Source organism: Diachasma alloeum, unplaced genomic scaffold, assembly GCF_001412515.2.
Source record: "Diachasma alloeum isolate Michigan unplaced genomic scaffold, Dall2.0 Dall_scaffold_01093, whole genome shotgun sequence".
In the NCBI taxonomy this organism is placed as follows: domain Eukaryota; kingdom Metazoa; phylum Arthropoda; class Insecta; order Hymenoptera; family Braconidae; genus Diachasma; species Diachasma alloeum.
Window position 1 is genome coordinate 27919 of NW_021681204.1, and position 13029 is coordinate 40947.

The following is a 13029-nucleotide window of genomic DNA, read 5'->3' on the forward strand; positions in this document are numbered from 1 at the left end:
CAGTTGAGACGACTGGACATCAGTGACATTATCGCCCTCGGTCACTCAACTGTCTAATGTATACTTCTCACTCGCACCCATTGTAACGCGTTTCCGAATTCTCGCCTTTTGTGAATATTATCTTCAGTCTGGCGCTAACCGCTCATTACTCAGCAAGTCGACTACCTGACTTGCTTTTCACTTTTGTATATATTTCTAGACGCGATTGAATAAACGACAATTAAGACAACTAATTGTTTAGTAGTGAATTGATTACACTTCCCGACAACACCTCAATCCCTACAGGGGGGGGGGATCCCTCCCCCCCCCCCTGTAGGGATTGAGGAGTTGTCGGGAAGGTAACAATCCACTAACAAATGCAATTTAACTTATAATCACAAATTTATTATCCGCGTCAAATTAATACAAACGTGAAAAGAAAATAATATGATCCGATCAAATGTGCGATACAAGCTGTACTGTTAGACTGAATTATATTCGCACAGAAAGGTGTCAGCGAGACTGCCGAATATCCTTACGATTTGACGAATCAGGAAAGAATACGCGTGGCACTGAAGGTGCGAGTGAGACGGCAAATGCCTGTACTCGTCGTTAGCCAGTGTTCGCGTTTTAGGATGTAGCGAGGCGCTACATGACTCCCCTGCTTGAAGTAAAAAACGTAGTTTTTTTGAATCTGCAACAGAAAATAATTATTCTAGGAACAGGAAAATTTGTCAGGTTTGGCAAGCAGGTGAAGAACAAAAAAAATTTGAATGAGGAGACTTAGACGTGGTAGACGTGAATTGTCGGTCTGTTGGCGAATGTTACGCCTCCTCCGTCTTCCAGCAGCGGGTGCCGTGCTCGTGCTCGGCTGTGGCTGGTCCTGTTGTTGAGGCTCGTCGGGTAGGTCTTGGTGCGGAGTCTGTCCTGGAAGCTGATTCATGTCCTCCGGCAGTATGTACGCTGGTTTCAGTCGGTCGATGGAGATCGGTGTGTTCTTGTAGTTTCCCAAACCTCCGGACTTGAACCAGATGACGAAATATTTGTCATGGCAACTGATGACGCGAAATGGGCCGGTATGGTGGTCGGTATGCCATTCGCACGTGGTCATCGCGAACGAAAACATGCGTACACATTGATAAGTACTTGAAGATGAGCGTTGAACGTATACCATGGTGTGCAGCCGGAAAAGGCGCGATTGTACGAAAATATTTGCGTAGATTTCTCACCAATTCCGGTGCTGCTGTTTATTAGTTTTCTAGCACGAGGAACTCTCGGGGTAGACGGATAGGTTCCCCATACGTTAGTCCAGCAGGGGTCATTTGAAGGTCGTCCTTCCACGCGGATCTTAACCCTAAAAGTACCAGGGGAAGTGCGTCGAACCAAGCTTCGCCGTGACATCGCAGTGCTGCTTTTAGTTGACGATGTAGCCTCTCCACCAAACCATTTGATTGAGGGTGAAAAGGCGTTGTTATGATCCTCTTGGTGCCTAGGATTCGCGTGAGCTCCTTGAACGTGTCTGAGAAGAATTGACCACCTTGATCAGACGAAATTCTCAGAGGTATTCCGAAGCGGGCGATCCGGTGGTAGAGAATCGCGTTAACTACTGTAGGCAATTTTGCATCAATCAATGGAACTGCCTCTGGATACCGCGTGAATCGATCGACGATGGTCAAACACTAGCTGTGTCCTTGTGAGGCAGGAAGAGAGATAAGATCGACGTGTATGTGTTCGAAAGGTCGCGATGGTGTCTCGATTTCAGCTATTGGTGTAACCTTTGTTTTTCTGGCATTCCAGGCAGTGTTTGGTCCACTCAAAGCAATCATTATTCATGCTGGGCCAGACGTAGCGTTGCGTGACGAGTTCCCATGAACCTCTGCATCCAGGAAGCGCCATTGAGGGCAGCGAGTTGAATACTTGTTGTCTCAGCTGGCCAGGCACATATGGGCGCACTGTACCTGATGACACATCACAGTACAGTGGTTCGTCCATTCCTGGAAGTTGTAGTCGGTCCAGTCGTAGATTCACGTCCGGTCACTGGAGTAGCCGTTGAAGCCCTTGGTCGTCGCGTTGGGCATCTATGAGCTGTTACATTGTGACAGTGGTTGAGACGGCTTCGACTCGTGACAGAGCATCTGCCAAGACGTCTGGGCCCGCGACGTACCGGATGTCCGTAGAGAACTGTGCGATGTAGTCCAATCTTCGCTATTGCTGGTATTGGTATTGGTATTGTAAGGAATTTCTATGGTTCATACTGTCAAACTGTTCATTTCCAATCAAAACAATAGACGAACATTTTTAAAAAATGTCCATTTCTTAGAAGGTCGAAGTAAAGAGAATGCCCCATATATCCCCAAACTCAACTCTGAACCCTCGAGAATGTCAAATGGAACAAGAGAGCCTCGTACGGTCACCCCTTGACAGTTCTTATCTGTATCCAAAAACCCGCCCCATCCGCCCCAAACACGCCAATACTGATTTCTTAACTCTGACGGCAGGTAAGAGTTCAGAGAACACAGTAAACCTCCCCTCCCCGCCCCAGAAAAAAAAAAATAATGATCAACAATAAAAATACTGGACTCTTAACTCTGACGGCAGGTAAGAGATCAGAGAACACATGTAAACCCCCCGCTCCTCCCCAGAAATGAATAAATAATAATCAACAATAAAAAAACTGAACTCTTAACTCTGACGGCAGGTAAGAGTTCAGAGAACACATGTAAACCACCCCCCCCCCGCCCCTCCCCAGAAATAAATAAATAATGATCAACAAAGAAAAAACTGAACTCTTAACTCTGACGGCACGTAAGAGTTCAGAGAACACATGTAAACCCCCCTCCCCCGCCCCTCCCCAGAAATAAGTAAATAATAATCAACAATAAAAAACATGAACTCTTTACTCTGACGGCAGGTAAGAGTTCAGAGAACACATGTAAACCTCCCCTCCCCTCCCCAGAAATAAATAAATAATGATCAACAATAAAAATACTGATCTCAACTCTGACGGCAGGTAAGAGTTCAGAGAACACATGTAAAACCACCCCCCCGCCCCTCCCCAGAAATAAATAAATAATGATCAACAATAAAAATACTGGATTCTTAACTCTGACGGCAGGTAGGAGATCAGAGAACACATGTAAACCCCCCGCTCCTCCCCAGAAATAAATAAATAATAATCAACAATAAAAAAACTGAACTGTTAACTCTGGCGGCCGGTAAGAGTTCAGAGAACACATGCGAACCCTCCCGCCCCTCCCCAGAAATCAATAAATAATGATTAACAATAAAAAAACTGAACTCTTAACTCTGACGGCAGGTAAGAGTTCAGAGAACACATGTGACCCTCCCCCTCCCCAGAAATGAATAAATAATAATCAACAATAAAAAAAACTGAACTGTTAACTCTGGCGGCAGGTAAGAATTCAGAGAACACATGCAAACCCCCCCGCCCCACCCCAGAAATAAAAAAATAATGATTAAACATAAAAAAACTGAACTCTTAACTCTGACGGCAGGTAAGAGTTCAGAGAACACATGTGACCCCCCCCCCTCCCCCGAAATGAATGAATAATAATCAACAATAAAAAAACTGAACTCTTAACTCTGGCGGCAGGTAAGAATTCATAGAACACACGCAAACCCCCCCTCCCCTCCCCAGAAATCAATAAATAATTATTAACAATAAAAAAACTGAACTCTTAACTCTGACGGCAGGTAAGAGTTCAGAGAACACATGTGACCCTCCCCCTCCCCAGAAATGAATAAATAATAATCAACAATTAAAAAAACTGAACTGTTAACTCTGGCGGCAGGTAAGAATTCAGAGAACACATGCAAACCCCCCCGCCCCATCCCAGAAATAAAAAAATAATGATTAAACATAAAAAAACTGAACTCTTAACTCTGACGGCAGGTAAGAGTTCAGAGAGAACATGTAACCCCCTCCCCCAGAAACGAACACATGTAAACCCCACCCCTGCCGTCCCCATAACAAAATAAATAATGATCAACAATAAAAATACTGGACTCTTAACTCTGAAGACTATTACGAGTTCAGAGATACCCCTAGAATCCGACATAGAATCCGACATAACCCCAACTCTGACCGAACTCTGAACTTTCTCTGAAATCATGGAAATATTCAAGAGTTCAACTCTGAAATCAGTCCGCTAGGGTTAATTCTCCTTCAACATCAATTATCAAAAAACTTCGATTAATATTGTGGGTGGAAACCGTCTGAAAAAATCTCATGATGTGAAGAAAGACCTCGAAAAATTACTGAACGAAAAATACCATAACAGTAAAGTCATTTATACAGACGGTTCTAAAAAAGACCTTCGTACTGGTTCAGCAGTTTGGTGTCCAGACCTAGATTTTAAGAAGAAAATAAGGTTATACCAATATAACTCGATTTATTACGCAGAATTAACAGCTATAAAGGAAGCCCTATTATTCATAATGGACTCAGAGATTGAGAAAGGACTAATAGTCTCTGATTCTAAATCCTCCTTGGTTGCCATCTCCTCAGGAACAATTCATCGATACGATTTGCTGTTGTACGAAGTTAATGACTTATTGAGTTAGCCGATAATAATGTTGAAGTAGAGTTTTTGTGGGTCCCATCTCATGTGGGAATAGTAGGAAATGAAACTGTTGATGAATTAGCCAAAGAAGCATTAATGGAGCCTAGTAGCGAGGAATTAATATATCAATGTACAGAACTAAATGAAAAATTTAAAAAACAACTTCTAGTTGCGTCTTACGACCATCTCAGCTCAGTGGATAAACATAAGGGAGAGAAGTATTTCAAATCCCAAAATGAACTCAAAAACAAATGCTGGTTCCAGGGATTGAATCTGAATAGGCACCAAATAACCTTGATTAATCGCATACGGAGTGGCCATTCCTTACTACGTAAACATCTATTTGACAAAAATATTATTAGAAGTTCTGAATGTGATTGTGGATATGCAATAATGGACATTAACCATATTGTTTGGGATTGTTCTAATATTTCTGCAACAGACAGAATTAAATTCTTCTCTTTAATTACGAAATTAGGTGTTCAAATTGACTCGGATGTGCAATTAATTTTTTTGGAATCACCTCTGAGTGTTATTTTACCCTTTGTTAAATTTTTGATGGATCACAAAGATATAAAAATCTAGTTGAGCTATTAAAAAGAGGGGCAAAATAGTAACAAATAATTATAATAAAGAATAATTGAGCGAATAATGACAAATCAATGCTCAACTGAATAATTGAAGGGATTAAATTATAGTGAAGTGCATGTGTTAAATGTGATAAGTGGGAAGGGGGCAATGAAATGGGGGGAAGAGAGTGGTTATGAAGGAGCCTCTCTCCTTTCTCTGTACTGTTTGGATTGCTCTCTCTCTCTTGGCAACCTTCAAGTGCAATATTCAAAGAAAGTTTATATATTAAGAAAACATTTATCTAAATCAGTTATTTAATGGACAAGGAAATAATATTGTTTGAAATTATTCGAAGCATCAACAAAGCCATCTTCTATCACCTACAGAGGCATCTTCAGTTAACTATTGAAACAAGCTTCAGAAAAAGGCACATATTCCCATTAGGGTTTCTAGCCAACAAGGAAGAAGAATATGCGTCTGGAGTATCCCTACTCTCCTTATTGGTTACGTTCCCTGAAAAAGTAAAACAATTCGTAAATAATCATTATTTGATCGAATAAACTCTGGAAAATATTGAAAATTAAATATAGACAATTAGTTTTTTTGAGGATTTTAGACATCTGTTCGCTCTCGTTCCACAAAGATCTTTTATTGCGCCCATTAGAAATGCAAATGACGGAATTACACATTTTCTCGAAACAATCATCTTAGTCCAGACAATCCAGAAACCTCCTTCACAGTTCTTCCAAAAGTCATTCAAAGGAAGTAATCATTTTGTTGCCTTCGAGGAAGATGCCTTCGGCTCCCCAACGAAAAGGTCGCTTTGAGATATACCTCGTCAAAGGCATCGTCATCTCCCCAGAAAATTGATATCTTTTTGGCATAAAGAACACGATAATTTCTTGGTAAAGACAATAAGTGACTTTCAGGTGTTTTGTAACAGTCTGTCTTACGGTTATCCACAAAATAGACCTCTTTTAGGTGTCAAAAAACTCGATATCCGAATGAAAGATAACACTGAGGCGCCATGTTCTAGTCTATTGAATTGATATCAGTTTATATTGATACCAAAAAATAGCTATCAAAAAGGGACGGTCATATTAATAACTTTTAGTCGTCGTTAAGACACCCAACCAGCACAGTTCTGGAGGGTATCTACAAGTATACCAAAAAGGCTGTCTAATGTCTGTCCAAAAAGGTAACTTGTGTCTAGAAGTTACCTAGAAGTTAACTAAAAGTTATCGTATGACTGCAAGATACCTTTTGAACGGACATTAGTCAGCCCTTTTGGTATTCTTTCAGATATCTTTCGCAAGGTTTGCTACTTGGGAATGGAGGAGCCTAACTCCAGACTCTGTTCTTTTTCAACCAATGAAACGTTAACTGACCGTCTTCGAGACGTCATGACCGAAAAATTGGCTTCAAAAACGACTGATTTTCAATTAATTATCGTAAGACCTTTAGGCAATATTTCTCCACAATTAGAAAGAATTGAGCTTCATGCAAGTTCCCTATTCCGACCTCTTATTTCATCTCTTGTTATCTTCATTTCATTAAGTCCTATGTCAAATTGAATGAAAATGCATGACTCTAGTTATGCAATTGTTTAGTAATAATTATTAACATTGAGAATAGTTAATGGAAATTATTTCTCCAATATCTTCTAAAGAAGAAGGATTTTTAAAAAATTCATTGAGATTTTTTTTGTGAAAATTTCATGGTCTTCTCTATGAATTCCAAATTTTGTAGATAATGCCCTATTATTAACGAAGATTTAAAAAGGTGAAATATATTCATGATGGACAATGATCAAGAGAAACAGCAGTTTTAAGAAGAAATCTTCATCAACTCTATAATTTTAAATAAAACCCATAAAATATCAACTTCTGCTGGTTGGCAGCATTGCAAATTTTTTTGTTATTCACAGTTGGTTAAACTGATTCTCCATGCTCCTCCTCAAGCGTTACACCATCTTCAAGTTTCATGTCAAGTTTCCACATGGATTATTGACATATTTACCTTGAAATAGTCTCAGAAACGTCTTTATATTACCGTTGAATAACTGATAAAATTTTTTTAATAATTGATTCATTAATCAGGTAATTATTTCACTCGTATTGTCATAATTATGAGGTCGACACAATTCCTTAACCTACATGCTAACCTAAAAAATGATGATGGTGTTCGGCGTATGATTTGTGCAATCGTCGGGTAAAAATTTATTAATGTTACAGGCAAAATGGTACTGTCGTGTCGATTTTATAAGGAAAAATATCCTGAGGTCGAGGATGTTGTTATGGTTAATGTGCGCAGCATCGCCGAGATGGGAGCTTATGTGCATTTGTTGGAATATAATAACATTGAGGGGATGATTCTCCTTTCTGAGTTGTCCAGGAGGCGTATTAGATCCATTAACAAGCTCATTAGGGTGGGAAAAACCGAACCGGTTGTTGTTATTCGAGTTGATAAGGAGAAAGGTAGTCAGTTATTACTATTCAGCAGTTTTCGTTGTTATTGTTGCTTAAACCTTCATTTTTCCTATCTTCATTTGAGTTGCTATGAAGTAATAATACTTTTTGAAACTCTATTTCACGAAGTTTTGAATTAATGTGATTAATTTTGAACAATACATTAAGTTACAACTTTCTTCATCCAATACTGTAATTTGCCCAAATTTGTTTTTATATAGTGATGGATCATTTTACCTGGTGCTTTATTTTTGAATGTCATTTTTGGAATTATCACATCAGTTGAGTGAATTACGTCCAAGCTAAATTCAATACAAGATTTTTATGTTATAAATTCATGAATTTTCATATCACTTTCTAAAACTGGAGTAATATTTCACATTTAAATAACTAGATTTATGGAATCATTTGTTCGCAGGTTACATTGACTTGAGTAAACGTCGAGTGTCCCCAGAAGACGTTGAGAAATGTACAGAGAGATACGCAAAAGCTAAGGCAGTGAATTCAATACTGAGACACGTTGCTGAACTATTGCACTATGATAGCGACGACCAACTGGAAGAGTTGTATCAGAAGACAGCGTGGCACTTCGAGGAAAAGTACAAGAAGCAGAAAGCATCAGCTTATGATTTTTTCAAACAATCAGTATTGTAAGTTCAATTCAACATCGAAGTGATGATCAGTTAATGCTGAACTTGGCAAATTCTTTTTTTTTTTTCAAATACATCTCAATAGCTCGAAAATGAATGAGTTCAAGAGAAAATATTAAGATACGCATTTTGTAGGTCACATTTTCTAATAAAAAACGTATTTCAATATTTTTTTTCAATAAAAAAACTCAGACTAAACTATTCAGTAGAATGGAAAATTATTGAGAAGTATTGACGGGAGAAGATTTTGTCAAAGGATTAATTGAAATGAACATGAAACAGCAAAATCTAAAGTCTAGAGGAAGGCAGGGGAGACCCAGATTGGGAGAATGGAAAATGTGGTACTGAATTTCAATCGAATGAAAAAAAAGTGTACTCTGCCTAATCTAATCAATTGAATTATAAGACGAATAAAACATTATTATTCTCATCCGTACTCCCAATAATGAAAAATTTAATAAACAAAAGTTGATAAAAAATTTTTTTTTTCCTTGAATTGCGATAAATAGTCGCTTTACGGCTGTTTCATTTTGGCCCACCCTCCCCTATTGCGTGATAATATATTATAGTTGCGTCATCCAAACGATTTTCCAATGGTTACCAATGAATCAGTCTTCAAGACTTATTAAACTTATTATGAAGAGTAGAAAAGTGAAATAAAATTTAAATATTTCAGGGATCCATCAATTTTGGCTGAATGTGGTCTTGACGATCATACCAAGGAAGTATTGCTGAGCAATATCAAGAGGAAACTGACCTCTCAAGCTGTCAAGATTCGCGCTGATGTCGAAGTTGCATGCTATGGGTACGAGGGCATCGATGCTGTCAAAGCAGCACTCAAAGCTGGACTCGCCCTTTCCACCGAGGAGCTTCCCATAAAAATTAATCTGATTGCACCCCCTCTCTACGGTAATTATACAGTATTTCATGAATATTACTTGAGTCAGGCGAAAATTTACCTCCAAAGTTAGGAGCTTCACGAATGAAAAAATTTAATAGAAAAACCTAACAAATTCGTTAGAAAATTCTATTGGATTTCTGTTGAACTTTCTAATAGTTTTTGGCCGATTCTATTGAAATATTTAACAAAAAATATTCAATTGAAAAAGTCAATAGAATTTAATCTTTCTATATGACTTATTTTATTGAGATAATTTCTATAGAATTTCCTCGGCTCAAATTTTCCAAGTTTTTTTGTTTGATTTTCTTGATGAGAAGAGAAGAAAAACAGAATGAAAAAAAAACCTGAGCCGAGGAAATTCTGTAGAAAATATCTGAAGAGAATAAGTTATACAGAAAAATCGAATTCCATTGACTTTTTCTATTGAATATTTTCTATCGACCATTTCAATAGAATCGGACAAAAACTGATAGAAAGTTCAATAGAAATGCAATAGGTTTTTCTAACGAATGTGCTAGGTTTTTCTATTAAATTTTTTCGTGCGTGTTTTATAGAAAAGAAATTTCTGATTAAAAAAAACTCAATGTACTTTTCCTCTTTAAACGAATAATTAACGAGAAAATATATAATTATGTGGAACGCATTCTTTACTTTTTTCTTTGACGTAAAATTACTAAACTTCATTGAATCTTCGTTTATTGAATTATCTCTCCGGTTTTCAGTCATGACAACATCAACACCAGAAAAAACAGACGGTTTGAAGGCGCTGAACGACGCTATTGTCGCGATAAAAGCGAAAATAGTTGAATTAGGTGGTGTGTTCGATATTCAAATGGCTGTGAGTATCTCCGAAATTTCATTTTTCTTTCCTTAGGCAAAGTTATATTGATAACATTCTTCCTTCTAAAACACTGTTTAGTATTTACTTATTTCGAAACTGAGGATCTATAGAAGAATATATTTACAGATTTTTCGCAGCTAAAGAAATTGCTGGAAAAAAATAGATTCTAAAATGCATGAAAAATCCATTTGCCACATTTTTCTCCATTATTGTTGAATTCATTTTATGCAAGATTTGATTTTGATGATTATTTTCTTGTTCTCCAGCCTAAAGTTGTCACAGCAACAGACGAAGCCGAGCTGGCGAGGCAAATGGAGCGTGCTGAGATGGAAAATGCTGAAGTGGCCGGTGACGATGATGAAGAGGAAGTCGAGGGCATGGGAGACTTCAGCGGAGGTGAGGGTGAGGACGAGGAGAACAAGGGCCAGGAATCTCAAGGGGAAGATTGAGGCCCAGTTGAGCATCTTTTTTTACTGTGAAGTAAACGTCTATACAGATGAATTGTCCGGAAGTACATTTCTACCTGTATAAATTGTGGAAAAAATTTCATCGACATTATTATACGAAAATTTTACAAATAAACTGTATAATAATTCATAATTTAAGAGTTTATTTTAAATAAATTCCCTCATTCAATCTAAAAATGTCATTAATGGACGTGATGAAAATGATTTAGGATCCCATAGTGACAATTGAAAAAACAAGCAGTGCGACAGAAGCCATTTGACAGATTACATATGACTGCGTATTTTTTTTCTCCTATTTTCATTTCTACCAATTTCATTGGTAGTAGGTTTCCGAATGGATCCCAATGTATGTTTTCAAAAAATGCAAGCATAAGGATTATCACTTTTTGAAAATATTAAGGCCAATCCCACTCACATATCATGGCAAATATCGTTAGCTATTATTATCTATTTATGGAAAAATCATACTTCCCATGATCACCATTCGTGAATGATCTAGTCAGCTTTTCATATACATCACCGACTTCGTCTCTCACATAGATGTGTAAATTTTTGTTTTCATCCATGAAAGTAGAGAAATGACAATATCTCAAAATTCAGGTAATATATTAAACATCAAGAACGAAGTTTCTAAATTTTAAGAAACAGTAGTGGTCAATGGATAGGGTGCGGCGGCGGTCATCTAAACTTTATCTCATTTTTCCCTATTTCTATAAAATAAATTTGAAAAAAACATATTGATGTAATATGGCTTTCTCAGTTATCCTGATGTGAAAATGAACGGTGAAATTAGATGCGATAATTTTTTTTCTCTACAATTTTGGGTGAATTGTTCTATTTCAAGAACTATCAAATATATTCACCTAAAATATGATATAGGAATGTTTCTTGACAATCCTAACTAGAAACCGCGGTTTCAAAAGGTTTCCCTGACTTTTACTCATGTCATAGTACGCAAAAATTAATTCCGTCCAAAAAAATACAAAAACGACGGTATCTCGAAAAATCTCAATCGGATGGTACCCATATTTTGTTAAATTTAGATAGATGACATCAAAACATACATTCCGCTATAGAAAAATCCGTGTCCGTAACCGAGGGTTACCCATCGGTTTTTGCGTCAATTCTCGACTTCCTCTTCGACGCAGCATACATATGGTATACTCTTTCGAAAGCTTATTAAATAAGCTTCAAATTGACACCTTATTCATCCGACCATTTTTTAGTGACTTACAAGAGTTTTAGGCAAAAAATGATTTTTTATGGTGTACTTGAAAAATTAACTTTGGATGGATTTTTTGGTACTTCTAAGTAGACTAGACGGGAATACTCATACATCATTTTGAAGGGCATTTTATGATAAATGTGATTTAATTCAATTTTCATTGAGTTATTGCAGATTATTTCCATTTTTCACGTTATGTCACACCTTAAAAATCACAGTTTTTACCATTTCTCGAGGCCTTAGACTTGATCAACGGGGATTTATCATATGTCAATTTGAAGGTCTCATCGAGGTCTTCATATTGAGACCCTATATTATCTGCTCCATCACCTAAATCAATTGTTATAAGCGATAATGTAGAGATTTTAGCATGTCACATTTTGAAAATTCCGTGTTTTTCCTCCTAAATAGCAAGATTCGCTTGGTTATCCCTAGCGGACCAAGTTGATAGTGGGACTCTCGATAATTTCCTGTTTGAGAGAAAATTGAGAGTTAGTTGAGAGTTGGAGTGACGAGGCCTAAAGTGCATTCTATGCTAGGCGCTCTCTTTACAATCAACTTTAAAGAAAATTTACAATTGGATTTTTTATTCCTATAGTGACCTCTCCATTTTCAATCAACTTTTTTCGGAATTAAAAATTTAATTTTTGATTTTTGATTCTCAAATGTTACTTAATTTACTCTCAACTTTTTTGAGAGTTGAGAATCCGATTTTTTTTTTTGGAAAATAGGATTTTTAATTCTCAAATGTCTCTCAGTCGACTCTCGACTTTCTTGAGAGTTGTGAATTTGTTTTTCTTTTTTGAAAATAGGATTTTCGATTCTCAAATGTCTCTCAATCGACTCTACTTTTTGGAGAGTTGAGAATTTGATTTTTTTTTTTTTGAAAATAGGATTTTCGATTCTCAAATGTGTCTCAATCGACTCTACTTTTTGGAGTTGAGAATTTGATTTTTTTTTTTGAAAATGGGATTTTCGATTCTCAAATGTCTCTTAATCGATTCTACTTTTTTGAGAGTTGAGAATTTGATTTTTTTTTTTTTTTGAAAATAGGATTTTCGATTCTCAAATGTCTCTCAGTTAAATAACTCGCAGAAATTCTATGTCCGGCATGAAGCTCATTGAATAAGCTCAAAATTGAGAGATTAACCACTTTATTTCAGCCATTTTTCGGAAACTTATGAAAGTTTTAGGCGAAAATTGATATTTCTATTGAAAAAAAAATCACTATGACTTATTTGGATATACTCAATCCAAATTAATGAAATCTACTTGGTATGATTCTTGATTTAATTAAATCTTAATCGGTTCGATTAGGGGCTTAATATTCGATTTGAATCAACAA

General features: G+C 36.9%; 1 protein-coding gene across 2 annotated transcripts; it reads left to right on the forward strand.

Moving 5' to 3' along the window:
• Nucleotides 1–5641: 5641 nt before the first annotated feature.
• LOC107045847 (eukaryotic translation initiation factor 2 subunit 1) lies at nt 5642–10592 on the forward strand. 2 transcript variants are annotated; one of them, XM_015268243.1, is made up of 6 exons: nt 5642–6037; nt 7367–7609; nt 8019–8250; nt 8927–9159; nt 9874–9989; nt 10259–10592. In XM_015268243.1, the coding sequence occupies exons 2-6, from the start codon at nt 7372–7374 to the stop codon at nt 10439–10441; spliced, it is 1002 nt and encodes a 333-aa protein (XP_015123729.1). In that variant the 5' UTR covers nt 5642–6037; nt 7367–7371; the 3' UTR covers nt 10442–10592. The 2 variants fall into 2 exon arrangements, with proteins under 2 accessions (XP_015123729.1, XP_015123728.1); XM_015268242.1 differs by lacking the exon at nt 5642–6037 and adding an exon at nt 7075–7231.
• Nucleotides 10593–13029: the final 2437 nt, after the last annotated feature.